At 48.3% G+C, this 16,906-nt stretch overlaps 1 protein-coding gene across 4 annotated transcripts in view; it reads right to left on the bottom strand.

The window, feature by feature from the left end:
- The window catches only part of C19H1orf216 (chromosome 19 C1orf216 homolog), an 88,743-nt gene that overhangs the window by 64,492 nt on the left and 7,345 nt on the right, over window positions 1-16,906 (bottom strand). For 2 of the 4 annotated variants that reach the window (XM_075121287.1, XM_075121286.1), the window contains exon 3: window positions 10,395-10,506. In XM_075121287.1, coding sequence (XP_074977388.1) covers window positions 10,450-10,506 — 57 coding nt within the window. In that variant the 3' untranslated portion in view covers window positions 10,395-10,449. Of the gene's footprint in view, window positions 1-9,384; window positions 9,663-10,394; window positions 10,507-14,890; window positions 15,885-16,906 lie in introns of those variants that run through there. The other 2 variants (XM_075121288.1, XM_048825661.2) reach the window with 2 other exon arrangements.

The following is a 16,906-nucleotide window of genomic DNA, read 5'->3' as shown; positions in this document are numbered from 1 at the left end:
CCTCAAAGGGGTGAGAGTGGGAAGGAACCAGCTGGCGTGCAATGTGGTGAGCAAAGCGGGTGTGTGCTCATGGTGGCTGAAGGGCACATGAATGTGGAGGCTCCAAGCTAGGGTGACCATACAGCAAGTGTGGAAAATTGGGACACTTTTTTGCAGGGGGGCATAGTTGCATATATAAGACAAAGCCGCTGATATTGGGACATCTGGTCACCCTACTTCAAGCATACAGGGAGGCATGGAATGCAGCACAAAGAAGCATCTAGGAGAGATCGAAGAGAAGCTCAGGTGAGCGTATGAGTTGGCACAGGCAAGGAATGAAGGCAGGTGATGGCAAAGTCGCTGGGAAAGTTATCAGGAGAAGAAGCTTGAACTTTGTGTGGGAGAATCAGGGAAACCATCTGCCCTTTTTCTAACCCCTTTCACCTTAGGTGCTTACACAGCTTTTAAATCATCCATCCATTCTCTCTCCCCCAACCCCTGCATTCTGATGGCTCAAGAATAAAACTGAAGAATAACTCTTGGTGAATGCTGCTCTCAGGTGCAAATCACTGTTTGTACTAAAATTCACTCCATTTTTGGGTTCTGTGAACATTTTGCTGAATCCGCAGCAGGTTCCAGAATGGCCCTGGATATCGGTGACCCCACAAAGCAAATTGGGTGTCTTCACCAATGAGAGTGTTTGCAGACCAAGTCTCTTGACATGCAACCAGCGGTAATGGTGATCCCCAGTTTAAACCTGGGAAAGGTGAGACACAGCAAAGTTAAGTGACTTGCCCAAGGAGTCATTCGCAGATCTAAGGACAATGGATCTCGTTCAGACGGAAGTCACAGGCTTGGTGCAGAAATTATTGGGTGAGGTTCTCTGGCCTGTGCTAAGCATGAGTCAGACTAGATTATCACAATGGTCCTCTCTGGCCTTAAAAACTATCAATCTAGGAACTCAGGAGTATGGACTCCCAGTCCTTCAGAACTAGAACTGCAAACCAGGCAGGCAGTCCCCTACTCTAACCACTAGACCACATTTACTTCCAGAGCTGCAAACAGGTCACCTTTTTGACCGTCTCCTCCAACCACCGACACAACACTGCCTCCTTCGGGATGTAGAGCAAAAGTGCTGTCTGTAGGACATTCTTCTTTCCCCTTCCCTTTCCCAATTTTCCCCAAGTGCAGGAGGGCTACAGACCCATAAACTGCCCTGCAGATTGATTTTTTCCTCTCCCCGCCTGCCTCCATTTTGCTGTCAGGTAGGATTTTCTCCGTGTGACAGGTTTCTTTCTGTGAGGGAGCATTGCACAGCCCATCTTGGGCAGTGCTCAGCAGCCTTTTGCTGTCACATTGCGTTACTTGCTTGACGAGAATTGACTAATGAGCCTTCTTTCCGCCCCTCCTCCCCCACCCGCCTTCCCTTTTCTGTGAGATTTCCATTTGCTGTCCAGCCACATTCATTCCAGCGACAGACATTCACACACAGAAGAATTTACCCTGTGCAAGAGGAAGGAAACTCCTGGAGCCATCTATCCTTGCAACATTTTCTTTCCTTAGCTGAACTGAGAGCAGATTCTTTTGTACTCGTGGTAGGCATATCAGCTCTCCATGGCTTTGCACAGGAGTCACCTAAGTGGGCTGTGTCCCCCTCTTGTGGCCGCTCTGTGTAAGAAGATAAGAGCCTGCTATTTCTAGCAACAAGGGGATTTATCCAATAGATCAAGTGGGAAGGGACTGTGCTGAAGGTCCCAGGTTCAGTCCCTGTGATGACCGACAACAGGAGTAATCACAGAAGCTGCCTCTCCACCCTCCTTGACATGAAGAGTATAGCCGCTGTACTGCAAAGAATGAAAGGAGATTCCCTTACAGTGTTGGCAGAGGTTTCATCTTTCAGAACAGGAAGATCTCAGTTCTATTGCTGTGGCAGATGTGAGATGGAAATGATAGCCAGGCTGGAGCATGCGGTTACCAATGATTTGTTCCTCCCAGAACAGGTTTTACCAGCTGTCTCAGATTATGTAAGCCTGGTTGCAGCAGAAAAGCAATTCTTAGCCGGCCTGAAAGCATCATTTTGGAACCGGACCCAAGATGTGTTTGGGGGCCTGGTTTTATATCTGTGCCATTCCATCAAGCTGCATAGAGCTACTTCCCCTTCACACTGTGTGGGCCGAGATCAGAGTCAAAGGCCCCACCTTGGGCTGCAATTAAAATCCAAAGTAGTGAAATGGGGCCCAGAATTTGACCCTCCTCACATGGCCCGTCCCTAACCCAAGCATTCTGCATATCTCTTCAAGTAGAGCTCTGACCTGGAGGAGTCCATGTTGCTGACCCAACCTGCTCCTTGTTGCAAGCGGGGTGTTATAAGCAGTGCTTGATTTTGAGGGGCTGATGGCAAAGAGAATGGGATTTTGCAGCAAGGTCAGATTGAATGGGAGGCTGCTTCTCGCAAGGCCATACACTCGATGGATTGTGCGTTATTTGTTTGAGAGCTACAGGGTGTGTAGAGGCAAGAGGGTTTGTAAACTATTAGATCAAATGTCGTCGTCGTCATCATTATTATGAGTATTCTGACTACATCTCCTCTCGGGCAGTTGCCATGGGATACTCATGGGTTTACTGGGGGGCTGGAATTCTTCCCTGGATTTCAAGGCACCTTCTGGTCCATAGCTTCTGTGAATAGCAGCAGAGAGTGCATCCTTCTCCTGGTTTTTTTGAGACTCTTGGATTCTTGCCTGAGGGAGGTTTTCGGTAAGAGCAGTATATGGACAGGGGGTGTTTTGGGGGGAATAATTAGTGGGTGACACTAGCTCTGGAGGAAGCAGACCCCGCTGCATGTTTTCACCAACTCTCAATTTGCTCTCCATTTATTTTGGTCTCCCCCACCCCGCCCTCTCAGTCTCAGCTGCCTGATGAATGAAAGATGGTTTTTTAAGCCTTTTTCCCCCCCAAGGCCTGCAGCTCTGGCTTGGCTGCTATCACTGGGATAAATGCAGGCTTTTCGGCCTAGAGCAGAATCAGGCAGAGCCTCCCCCAGCCCCCTCCTTGAGTTAGGTTATCAATCCAAGCTCAGAATCGCTAGCACCAGTCTGGGTTCTCTCCACTGGGAGCCCTTTTCTTGCCCTCTGGCCACAAGTAAGACCAGTGTGACTTAATTCTACACAGTATCAACACCAAACAGACTCAGCCCAGTGCTACTGGCTTCTCTTAATTCGTCTTTGTACTCCTCTTTTCCATGCATTTTAAAAAACTTTCTCTTTCTCTGTACATCTCCATATTATGTGCTGGCTTCAGTGGGGTTTATTTTGTTTGTTTGTTTTTCTCTTGCATTTCCCTCTTCTCAATGCCCCGGAGAAAACAAAAAAGACAGAAAATCAGATTGGATCTCCCCGCTCCGCCTGAGCAGAGGGTTGGAAAGTTTTTGGATGGCTTGAGAAAAAAACCTCCTGCAGCTGCTGAGATGAAAGGACCCATCCGGAGATCAGAACCATTCTGGGCTTTGGCACGACCCAGAAAGTGCCCCAGTGCTCTCTATCTCAAAGGCAGCATCACCTCTTCCCCGATCCCATTGTACGTTCAGCCAGCATCCATGAAGAATATGGATATCATCACTTCCAACCTAGGACTGGAACTGGGTTATGTAACTAGACTTTTTAAAGGCAAAAGAAAATGATCAGAGCCCTCGTGGGTTTTTACATTTTCTTCTCCCTCTTTCGCCATCTAATTTCTGCTCTAATGCAAAAATGTGACTTCAGACACGGGTAAGAAGTGGAAGCTGCTCTCTCCCTCCCTGCTCCTTCCATCTGGAAGTGTAATTAGGACGAGACTGGAGAAATTTAGAGATTAGCCCAAGAAGGAAAATACAGATCCAGGATTTCAACGTGGCCACAGTTGGGGGATGTTTAGAGCTGGCATTTGGTTTGAATCCACCTGTAGATAAAAAAAATAATGTGGCTCCCACCCAATCCTTGACCTTCACCCAGCTTTGTAGTCTGAACCACTTTGTCTCCAGGTCCATGGCTCCTTTTGCACTTCCAGGTTCTAGCCTAGACCAGGCAAATCACTGTGACAGAGGCTGCTTTTGTTGCATTTTCATCCAGGGTTGAGGAGGTCAGTGTACCTCTAGAATGCTGATTTTGTGACACGCTCAGCCGGGTTTTGCAATCAGTGGGGCTGCCCTCACATACATCAGGTTTGAGTTTGGCCCCGGAAGTTCAGATCAGCAACCAAACCTTGGAGTGCTGATCCAAATCGAACCCAGATCTGGAACCTTCTGAGGCTGTCCCACCACTGTGTCAAAGAAAGAAAGGGACTTGTGTAATGGCCAAGACTCCTGGCCTGGTATTACATTAGTACAAATGTCGCAACAGGGGCATACAAAGTTCAGCAGCCAAATTCCAACCCTGGAATGTGCGTTGCAAACCATACTGCCCCTAGAGGGGGCTGGGTAGCCAGGACAGCTAGGAGGATAGATCGGAAATGTACATGAATGAATCCCCGGGGTGCCTGCCAGAAGCAGGTAAAACAAACACATTCAGAAAATAACAGCAGTGCAAACCGCTGCAAACCAAAGGGGAAGGGTTGGGGCGATCCCTGCTGAGTTCCCTGGGGGGACTCTGTACTGTTCTCTGGTTCCAAAGTTTGCAAGGCCACTTTCACTGTAGTTTTGTGTTACAGCATTTCATGGTGTAATATGGGGTCTCAATAGTGATAGCAACAATGCTATGTTCTGTCTTACTGAAGGATCCCAATGCACTTTGCAAACTAGCTAAAGCACCAGCATCCTGATGCAGCCAGCTCTGGGGCGGAGGGCACAGCCAATCATCCCACAGAGAGTTTAGTACCAGTGGAGGGAGCTAGGGACGTTCTGGATAAGGATATCGGGCTAATCTCTCCATTCCTACCAGAAGGTGCCATGAGATTTTTCTAATTAGCCTGGTAATGATTGCACCAAATTTGGAGGTGTAATTCACCAAGTGTTGTTCTCTTGAATGTTCATGGAGAGCCACTGTCTTTAAGATACCAGCTGAAACACTCATTCATAGGAAACTGCGTGGGACTCAGATGATTATCCCCTGGGCGGAATGAAGTGCAGCCTTGGACTCTGCTGGGAGCTGAACCTCTTGTTCCAGGGGTCTAGGTACTTCAACTTGGATCTTAAAGCCATGGAGGCATTCCCTCCAGCCAGGCAGCTACCGCAGCACACAGATACTGTGCTAGGAAACAGTGATGTACAACGGGCCTTGAGGCACTCTTTGCAGCTCCGTCAGCCTTGATGACAAAAGAATAACCGAGAGTTTTATTGCTTCTTTTCTAGTGATCTTTATTCCTAGCTGTTTTCTCGAAGATCTGGATTCCTGTATCCAGCCTAAAGAACAGGGGCCAGAATCTTAAAAGTGCTGGGCACCCACAGGTCCCTGGACCGCAGGGGAGTTGAGGCTCCTCCGCTTGTCTCAAGAGTAGGAACCAAGAAAGGGGAACCCTTAGTGGCCACTGATGGACACCTTAGGAGAACCCACGCCTGGTCTGCTTTGTTTAGGCACAAGCAAAAGTCCGGCTGCAATTTGCAGTCAAATCTAAGTTGCTTTGCAGCAACAGGAACTGAATCCCCCTCCAGTCTCAGCTTAAGGACACTTTGCAAATGATAGCAATAAATGCAGTCCTTCCAAGGAGCTGAGTGGAATGAATATGCTTGCACTGATTGTATAGATATGTTCCCTGCGATTAAACACCCTAGGTCGTCCTCCGAAGGGGGAGCAGAGAATGGTGCTGTTGATTAAAGTGTTCTCTCTTTCTCTCTCTCTTTCACCACCTTGAGCCAAAAGTATTATCGCAAGATTCTGGCCACATGAGAACTTTGAACCAGAAATTTTTAGGGAGGGGGTCACTTCTAGGTTTGGATCTACCATGGTACCAGCCCAGGGGGCTGGCTTTGGATCCAGGGGTTGGAATCTGCCGCTTCTCCTAAGATAAAACATTCAAAGAGACTTAGATTTGAGGAGCTGGGTTGGGATCCAACGGTGCTTCCAGAGTCCTCAGATCTGTGCTAAACCAGATACCATGGAGATGGGCACCTTAACAGTGCCCGTAGTAATAACACTCCAAAAGTATTATTGATACAATTAGCATGGGGGGGAATCACTGATCATGTAGCCACCCCAAACACCAAGGCATGGAGAGGCAGTGTGGCTCAGTGGATGGGGCACCGAATTGTGTCAGGAGACCCTGCATGCAGTCCCTAGTTCTGTGTGACCACCTGAGCCAAGTCAGTTCATCTCTCTGTGACTGTGTCTTCTCCCAAGCTCTTCAGAGCTGGAGCTGACTCTTCCTATATGTTTGTGCAGCGCCTAGCACAGTGGAGTCTCTAGCTGCTACTGTCATAGAAATAATAGTAACCACTCCAGCTGCTCTGCCTAAACAATAGGGGAGGAATGTCACTAATTCTGGCCAAATTCTTTATTTATATTCTTATTTCCATCAAAAACAAAACAAAAAATTATGGCCACATCCTTAGCCGGTGTAATTCAACCTAGCTCCTTTGACCTCAGTGAGACACCATCTGTTTGCAGCCCCTGCGGATCTGACATCTGCACGTTCCATCCATTTTAAGAAATCATAAAGGGGACACACACAATTTCCCGACCCTTCTCGACCCAAAAAGTGAATGGAAAATCCTCCACACCTACAGGAGTTTGTGCAGGGGAGGGGCTGGGCTGCTGCTTTTCTTTTCTCCCAAGGAGCCGTGCGGCAAACAGCCCAATTTATAAGATTTCTCTATCATTAAAATGTAAATGAAAACAGACACGAAAACAATCTGAATTTCCAGCCGAGTTGCTCTTGCTTAATATTCTACCCTGAAGGAAGATGTGTGGAAGTAACTACATTTCAAAGGGAATCGTTAAAGAAGGCAGTATCAAACTGTGTTTTCATCAGATAGTATGGCACAGTTAAACACTCGGTATCTTGCCCATCATGGTGCTGCTGAAAAAGAGACAAGAGGGAAGCAGTTTCAGAAAAGAAACCTCAAAATTAGGGAGCCAAGGAATAGCAATGTCAGCTGTGTGTGTGTGTGTGTGTGTGAGTGTGAGTGAGAGTGCAACCTACGCACGTGTGTATTTGTATACGTGTGGGATCTGTCCTTGGAAAGGAGAGTACATGTAGATCTGTGCATATATACACACATGAAGTGACATGTTTGTGCACAAGCACCGTGGGTGCATGCACTCTGTATGTGCCCATGTCACTTCTCTATGTTTGGTGTGTGCCTTTTAAGTGTGACTTGAGTGATCGTGTGTGTCAGGGGCATGTGTATATGTTGGCATATGAGTGTCTACGTTTAGAGGCGTTCTGAAAATGTGCCATGTTTCCTGACTGTGAACTGACACTTTCAAACCATGGCCTGACATTTTAGGAACACAGGCATGGCAAATATGGAACGAGATGCTGATATTCCCACAATCTGCCTGCAACCTGCTCTCTGTTCTGTATTGCTCGCAGCAGCTTCTGGGATTTTCCTTTTCGGCTTCAGGCAGAGGTGATTGTGTTTTTATACAGCTACCACAATGGGTCTAAAGCCAATACAAGATAGAGGGGAGTGAGAACCAGAGCCTGAAAAATGTAAATCATGATGAGTCCTGTTCCAGCCATGGCATGCTGGGATAGCAAGAGGGCTGAGCTATTTTGCTTGAATCACGAACACAATATTTGCAACCCTAATAAGCTGAAATGTCAGCCTCGTGTCTGCCTTGGCTGGCACAAAATTGCTCAGAGGGCTTTTTTGTTTCTGTTTAACTTTACCAGAGGTCACCATCACCAAATGAGATGCACGGGCGCTGTCAGGTTGCAGGATTGCCTTAAAAGATCCGAGTCTTACATGGGCGCAGCTCGCAACACCAGAACAGGTTTCTTGTTCATCTCATAGACGGTTCCTCATGAAACATGCATGATGCCAAGACGCTTCTGCAGAGGGTCTGCCATTTAGTTTGATTGCCCCTGGTGTATCATTCATCATTCCACAGATAAAACCAAACCCGGTGCAGCAGAGTGGTTGATCTTTTAAGAAAACTCCTTATTGCTCTCAGTCAGGCAAACGGGGTGTAGAAGGCTCAAGGAATCACAAAGCTTCCAGTTTCAGATGAATGCTTTAATTTAACAATGCGGCACCATAATAAATGATACCCAGTTTGGCATGGCCCAGAGAACCCCTCAACCGTCTGTCTCTGCAACTCTCTCGAGCGCTTGCTGCTTCCTCTTAGATATATGCGCTGACCACAAGGTGGCGCCATCCCACAAGGGGCAATCTCAGCTCTGACGAACCTCCCGGTTGCTATGACACGAAGGAAATATCAGGACCCTTGGGCAACATATTGGTTTAGGGCAGCAAGAACATTAAGTGCCTTTGGTTGCAGGTTCTCCCAGAAATGCAGCTCAGACAAGTCCTACAGCCGGCAAAATCTGTACTGCCTGCAGTGAGAACATTGCAAGAATAGTGCAGCAAGCCACCAGGATGTGAAAAGTTCTGAGCCGTAGCTGTCTGGAGTCCAGGCACTCATGGGCTGTCTCCGGTTCTGGCCCTTGAACTCTCCACAAGGGTCAATCATGCCTAGCCCAGGGCTGTATGAGAATGAATCTGGATTGGGTAAGAAGCATTTTCTCTTGCCAGGAGACAGCGAGTAGAAACTGCTTCTTAATCATTAATGTAGAGCTGACTGCAGGGAGACCATTCTGCTTCACGGCAGCTTGGGCGGTGACGAAATTTGTTTTCATTTCGCACTGGAACAAACCCAAACCCTTCCCAACGTTTTTGCAGAGTGGCTAGTTCCAGATCGAAAATCTCAGGTTTCAAAGCAGGATGCTCCCCACTCTCGCTCTCTCTTATCCGAGGTGACCAGCCAGCCCCTGGACTACAGAAACTGATGAGTCTTTGAAAAATGTTTTGGCTTTGATGAAAAGTCCCCGATCCTTGTGTGGGCTGATGCGGGACTGACGTGGCCCTGTGCTGCCTTGTGCTGTTCCCCTGCACAGGGGTGACCCTCACCCTGGGAGGAGGGCAGGTTTGATGCCTGGCAAGGGTACGCAAAGGGGTGGAAGGCTCCTTGTACCTGCTCTCCCATGCTGCAGCACTGAGCACTAACAACATCCATGCTTTTTGGTTTGAAACCCCCACGTCAGCTTGGAGCCCAGGTTCAGCCTGGAGTACAAGCGGCAGTGCAGCCGTCCTCCCGAGTGGGTGTGATTTCTGCCGTCCAGGGAAGGGGGCTGCAAGATCGACACAGCTCATGGAAGGATAAGGGGAGGGCTGCATACAAAGGGCTCTTAACTCCACTGTCCAGGTGCCCTGAGGCAGGACGGCTGAGCCCTGCCTGGGGCACCAGGCACAAAGAGAGCCCCTCTCTCTGCTTTGGCATCCTCCAGAGACCTCCCAAGCTGCTGCAGGTGTGTCTAGCAGGGAGGCACACATGGAGCCTGGAAGGGGATGAGCTCATCTTGCAGGGTGACTTGTTTGCCGGCCCTAGTTAGGTTCACTGGCTCCCTCGCCAGAGTGGGAGCTGTGAGTCCCGTGGTCGCCTCAGGAAGGGAAAATCCCTGGGTCTGGGGATCATCCGGTGCCGGAGCCTTTCACCTCCAGAGGGCTGCTCAGAATCCACCCAGCGTGGCCCAGGGCCGTGAGCCTTTGATCCCTGGGGGGTGAAATGAATTTGGTGGGTGTCAGTGGACAGGTGCCGGCATCCCTGATATTGAGCTGCGGCTCCCATGGACGTCGGCTGGGTTGGGGGGTTCTCAACCCCTCTGAAACATAAACCATGTGCGTTTGGGCCTAAATTGGAGGGCAAAGGGAATTGCTGGCTAAAGGCCTTGCTTAAATAAGCAACAGGGCACTACCGCGGGTGACAAACTGCTCACACAGACTGCCCCACCCCTTGCCTACCCAGGACATTACAAAGTACAGGGAACAGTGCCACATTTCTGAGCCCTGGGGGCTTTCAAGGGCTCCTGACAATACCACTTACACTAATGCACATTCAAACCCCATTAACTGCAATGGACTTTGGATCAGACCCTAAACAAGGAGCACCTCTGCAAAAGTCAATGGCCAAACATATGCAAGATCAGACTCAGGCCCATAGTGTGTAAAGCTTTGAGAACCTTTTGCCATGAAAGGCAATATAACTTAAATATTTAAGTTAATATTTAACGGATCATCACCTTTATGTTTCATCACGAAGGGACCAACCCTGCGATCCTTCCCCGTGCCGAATGCTGGTGGGATTGGGCCAGAACACTTGTTAAAAGAATTTGGGGGGGGTGGCGGGGAAGAAAGGCAGGTCTCCTTGCAGGTTGGTCATTCCCAAGTTCAGCATCACATTTGTCCACTACCTCTTCATTGTGTCTCGTCTCTCCATGGTACTTACATGGCCCCTGACGGTGGAGTATCCGAGTCCCCCACAATCTTCTGTGTGTTCCCCCTCAGAACACTGCTGCGACGTGGGACAGGGCAACGATCCCCATTTTATAGCTGGGAAACTGAGACACACAGAAACAAAATGACTGAAGGAGTCTGCGGTGGAACAGAGATTTGAACCCAAGACCCCTAACTACAGGACCATCCTCCCTCTCCCTTTTGTATTTATTTTCCAGTGCCTGCAGCGCAAGTCAGACTTGCATCAGCTGGGGTTACGTTTGCTGGGAAACAGCGTGTGATTTAAAAAGAAAAAATGAACTAAAAACCCCACCATGGAGGCGATTCTAAACAGCAGGCCTCAAATGCATGAGCAGTGCAAGGGAGATGGGGAATGCAATCCCATACCCGGGCATGGCAAGGAGACCTCGCTGGGTTCATTGCCTCTCCACGGACAATGGCAGACAGACAAAGCACTGGACCAGATCCTCAGCTGGTGTCAATCAGCTCCCCTTTATACCAGGTGAGGTTCTGGCCCTCTGCCTGCTGTATCTATCCTGCTGGGAGCAAAATTGATGTTGGCCAGTGAAAGAAGGGAGGTCACTGGCCTGCCCTGCAGATCAAAGGTTAGCGATAGTGCAAAGGCAGCAATGATAGTCATCTTAGAGAGACAGGGACAGTGGGAGGCTGAAAAGAGCAGGCTGGGTGTGGTTGATAATGGAGGCCACCGATTGTAAAAACAGGCATGAAGGGAATTTGTTTTGCAAAGTTATAATCTTCCTAGATCTGAGTGTCTTGGAAATAGTAAAGGAGCCCTGGTGGACTCTGAAGTTGGCATGCAGTCAGGCTTTTCCCCCCCTGCAGTTGGGAGGGGTTTTCATTAATTTGCAAATCTTGTTTGGGTATTTAGAGGAGGCTGGAAATTCAGTATGAGGTTGATTTTGCAAATCAAAACTGGCTCTCTAAAAGACAGCACTAAGGGCGTAAGCAGAGGGAACTTCACAATAACCGAGAAGGAAGCCTCTTGTTTACGGAGCAGATCTACCCCTTTGATCTGCTCCCTGAGTTATTCCTTCATTTCTTGAGCAAATAATCTGGATTTTCACAATATTTACCTTGGAAATAATTATTTATATAAAACACTCGACCAAGATAAACAGAGAATCACTCGCTCTCTCTGCGGGTCAGGACAGCAGACAGCCCAGGGTCTAATGTTCTCTTAATCCTGCAGAGCCCCTGTCTGAATGAATGTGCCACAGGCAGGCAGGCAGGCTTGGAATTAGAGCTCAAGCCAAAATGGAAAATGTTCCTTCCTTAGACAAATAAAGTTAGAGCACACACAATTCCTAATAAAATGGCAGATGTTGAGGGACAAAATTCCGGAGAGCTCCCACCAAGCGGTGAATAAAACCAAAGCCACCCCGCCTGAGACACCCGTCCCTAGGTCCCAAACAGAGCCTAGGTTTGTGTGTGCGCATTGTTTTTAAAAGGGGCCACGGCAGCTTTGAATTCCCACAGGTTGTCGGGGCTGCAAAGGAGAGGGGGGAAAGGTGACGGAAGGTTCGAAGGCCTGGTATGGCTTCCCTTTTTATCTCTATTTAATCTCTGCAGTGCCCCAGGCAAAGTCACCTTTAGGTCAATACTCAGGTGTTTTATCTGCCACCCATCTGCCTGTAGCAAACATCCCATCTTTCCTTATTAACCAACAGCTGCAGGGCAGGTGGGACCGGGGAGCTCAGGGAATCCAGTCACCCTGGTTTAGGAGGATGGTAAATAACGCAACCACACAAGATCACGGGAACAGCACAGACGTTAGCACCGGCTCCATTTTGTTCACGCTTGGGAGGTGGGGAGCAGCCTCTGTCTTGGATTTTTAAAAGTTAAATGGCCGCCAGTATTTTACAAGCGTCACCGCGTCTGTGACGTCAGTCCAGCTGGCGCTCTGCACATGCCCTTGCGGGGACTGTGTGCGCACAATTGTACGTGCAAAGTGCGGAGGATCACAGAGAGGAATTCTTACAACTCTGGGCCTTTCTGTGCAGGTGTTTATAGTTCTGTTTTGCACCAGCTGATGGTAAGGCCAGTTAGGTAAATGAACAGAGAGGGAGGCAGACTGATTGCTGGCCTTCGTGTCAGAGATATACCTGGAAAGTCTGAAGTGCTACTTTGGGGGCATGGGGCGGGGATCCTGAGCTTCTGGTTTAGCCCCATGTCTGCTTTTTGGCCGGTTGGTATTGCTATTGTACCAGCCCTGGAGGCTGAACTCCACCTTTTCAGCCACAGAGTAGATATAGACCAAGCATCAGCAACATCAGCTTCCCCCATGCTGACTCAGAATGACTCTGCCTAGTGGTGAGCTCAGCCCCAGATGGAGCCAGGCCTTGGTTTCTCTTCTGAATTTGCCGATGGTCAGTGGGGCAAATATTGTGGTGGTTTTGTAACATGGACCCTTGTCTTCTAGAAATGAATCAAGATCAACCAATTGATTTTCAAAGAGATTCCCGAACATGTGTCAGATGGCCTGGGTGCAGAGCAGGTCCCTGTTGATAGAAGACCCTCTATCCCACTGTCAGCCCTGTGAGCCGTTCAGCTGGATAATGCTGGCTTTTTAATCATCTTGCGCCTAACCCTGCGGCAGCTTTTGTCTTCAGGAGGTGGGAAACCGTTGCTGTTGACGTGTCCGACGGGCTCATGTCCCATCTGGGAGATGCAATGCAAAATGGTTCCTCCAAAAGGACACTGGCCTTCAGGGAGTGTGAAACCTTGTCTGCACTGGCCTCCATTCCAGGCATTTTGACCGGCAGCCACCAGCCAGCTGCAACAGCTGAACCCCTTGGTGTACACAAGGTGAGCCCCAGGTGCAGCTCATCCCAGTTGCAAGCAGGAGGGTTTGCAGTGATGCACCTACAGCACTGGACAGGTATCGAAGTCTGACACCAGGGCGGATCTCCCGTGCAGACAAGGCCTCAGCCTGAATCAGTTCATGTCCCTGCTTGGACTCCATCTGACCACGTGCAAATGCCATAACACAGCCAGACTTTCTCAGATCATATGCTACGTTCTGGTGTGATTGGCCCATCTCAGGTACCGTACCATGTTGTCACGTGACCTGGGCCGCATTGTCTCATAGCTGGACCATCTCAGGTCATGTGCCATGCTGTCACATGACATGCGCCACATTGTTGCATGGCCACACCTTTTCAGGTCATATACCATGCTGCCACGTGAGATGTGCCACGTTGTCACAGGGCCCAACTCTCACTCCTGCTTGAAAACCCGTCTGTTAATTTCCTGACATGAGTCATGAAACTTGAGGTTTCTGGGACAGTAGCTCCTGCTATCTGTAATCGGCTATGATAAGCTGATCTGACGGGGCAAGCTTTATTCACTCTCTGTCATGCTCTGCTCTCTGCTTGCCATGTTTTGTCCTGCAGTTTACGCAATTGAACATGACAGCCAGTGCCTTTTTGGGTGTTTTCCTAGCCTGCCTTGGGTGGGGGCTAGAGAAAGGAAAGCAGCAACTGCCCTGAAATGAGCCACCAGCAGGCAAGGTGAGTGAAATTGATGCATAAACGCCAGGGAGTCGGTGAATCTCGGGCACTATTTATGGGGTATTATGGAAGCACCGGGGGGGTGGGTGGGGGTGCTGAGCTCTACAACACCAGTTCAGTCAGGAACCTCAAGGGCTCTAAAGCCAGCCCATACTTAACAGTGAGCAGGGCTGGGGCAGGGAACAGACCCTGTTGTGGGGCCATGGAAGGAGCTAAGGAGAACCGTCCTCACCAGAAACCCAAGTGAAAGGGATCATGGTCTAGTGTTAGAGGAGGGGATTTTAAGTCAGGACTTTTGGCTTCTCTTCCTGGATCGGCCATCGACCCTGTACGTGAGTTTGGGTATAAGTCATTTCATGTCTCAAGGCATCAGTTTGTCATTTGTGAAATGGGGATAATGAATGGATATTGGCAGAGGCTGAGGGCAATATCCATATTTATTGGACCCGTATTGACTAGGGTTGGCTCTGATTTTATCTAAGCCATCAAGAGCCCCATGTCACAGCCTGGGCTGGAGGAGAAGGTTACAAGGCTGCCCACTGATGGTGCTCTGAGCATGGACCAGAAGGAGGTCCTTCTGGAGAGAGGCATGGTGCTGAGCACATGACACCCTCTACATCAGTTCTACCCTCAAGTTGTGACCTTGATTCTCCTCTAGTCCAAAGTCAATATGCTACCACTGCAGCACCACTCCAGTACCCAGTGCCATATACTCACTTCCCACTGGTAGCTCTCAAGATGCTCTTTCGTACAGCTCTGTCTCCACACACGTGAACCAAACGCAGGTGAAGGCTGGAACCTCTGTTGCAACAATGTATATTGCCTTCTGTCAGTTCTACCAGTGAGGTAAAAGCAGGCCCCTGGTGTTCTAACCCTCATGCAACAGGATCAGGATGAAAATATCATGCACAGTACGATAGCCAGCTGTTGAAGAGTATTAAAGGAGTACTTTGTGGGATGTGTTTTTTATCTCCAAACTTTATTAATATGTATAATAATTCATGATCTAGCATGTCAGTGATACAGACAACAGCCAGCAGGCCCTAGAATAGAAGCAAACATGAAAGCAGTCATGCCCTTTGAGGAGCAAGGTATTTCTCCTCACAAAGAGGCTGGAGTCCTCCTGGCCGGGATGCAGATGGCAAGAAATCTGTTGCAGGTTTTCTTCTCTGCTGCCAGGACAAGATTTGGTCACTTTCTTGCATTTTGAATGCTGCCTCTTTAAAAACTGATTCTTAAAGAAAATCGCCCATTTTAGCTCATCTTTTCCATCCTTTCAGGGTCAAAACTCAGGCTACAGGTGTTTCATTATTACAGCAATGGGGTTTCCCTGCTCTCTACAGGACCTGACCCTGCAGTCCCCACTGACTCAGTTATTATTAGTTGAAATTGTGGTAGCACCTAGAGGTCCCAGTCAAGAATTGGGGCCTTGTTGTGTTAGGTGCAGAAGAGCTATCTAACAAGAAGGCGGAGCTTACAGTCTAAATATGCATCAAGATTGCAGGATCAGCATCAGAGCTTTGAATGCTACAACCCCTTCTCCCACGAGTAAGCCTTAGTCACGTGCCTAGTCTCATTGACTTTCCTGGAACTACACACGAAAGGGCTATGGGACCGTATCCTCGCTTCCGCTTACTGGAAGATATGAAGAAACGTGGTGCAAAATGGAAGTTATTGCAGGTATCAACGGCAGCTTTGTGAAGGTGCAGAGAGCATGGAATATAATCTAATAATAATAATACATAGTTAATTTTCATCTATCTGTCCATCTCAGAGCACTCTGTTAAGTTAAGTACCATAACTCCCATTTTGCAGATGGGGAAACTGAGGCACAGAGAGGTGAAGTGACACGCCCAATGTCACCCAGCAGGTCAGTGGCAGGGGTGGGAACAGAATCCAGGTCTCTTGACTTCCTAGGCCTCTGCTCTTGCCACTAAACCACACGGCCTCCCCTAGAACAGTACAATAAATAGAATAATAAGAATATGGAGCAAATTCACTTTTAAGAAAATATACCAAATAAACACAATGGTCTCTTTTTAATCTCTCTCATATTTCTTATACTCTGTATGTGCATTTCTCATTGGAAAAATGGATTAGAAAAGTTACTCTTTGCTTTACAACAATAAATTAATAGAACATGAACAGCACGGCTGTGAGAGAGGTTATTACTAGGGGATTTTTCTGATTTGGCACCTAGTTTTTAAATATATACTGTAGGTAGATAGGGGTATGTGGGATGTGTGTGTGTGTGTGTACGTGTAATAAAAAAATCTAAATCAATATATTGTAATACTGAATCTGAAAAAAATATTAGAGTTAAATGAAACTTGACCCTATTTTAAAGCATTTTGAGGTCAGTTCTTAGTAGTATGAGTCTCTCTCTTCGACCCCAATTCACTAGCCCATCTCAAGTCAGCAAAGCAGTTAAGCTCATGCGTAACTAGACATCAGTGGGAATTAAGCCTTTAAGTCAAGACTGGACATCTTTCTAAAAGGCACACTCTAGCTCAAACAGAAGTTCCGGGCTTATTGCAGGAATCCCTGGATGAAATTATCTGGCCGTGCTGTGAAGGAGGTCAGATGGCCTTTACAGTCTGAGCACGTGCTTAAAGTAAGCATGGGCTTACGTGCATTGCCAAATAGGGAGGAACTCAAGCATGGGTTGAAATGCTTTGCTGCACTAAGGGCCTTTGTCACCAGATGGACTTTTACACTCAGAGCACATCACACACTGCTGCAGATTACAATCCCCAAGCATATGCAACCCATCGATTCCTACAGAGCTTGCTGGACACGTACAATCTGTTTCTCACAAGGCATTGGCTGTCAACGCAAGACACACACAATAGTCGGGAGCTCATTCCCGTCGCAGCAGCGAACATGTGGGAGCAGCATACACCACTTGCAATTATATGTTCCACCAACAGAACAGCCTGATCTGGCATCTCAACTCTCCAATGCAGGCCCTACG

Source organism: Caretta caretta, chromosome 19, assembly GCF_965140235.1.
Source record: "Caretta caretta isolate rCarCar2 chromosome 19, rCarCar1.hap1, whole genome shotgun sequence".
Taxonomy (NCBI): Eukaryota; Metazoa; Chordata; order Testudines; family Cheloniidae; genus Caretta; species Caretta caretta.
This window is presented reverse-complemented; position numbering and strand designations above follow the sequence as displayed.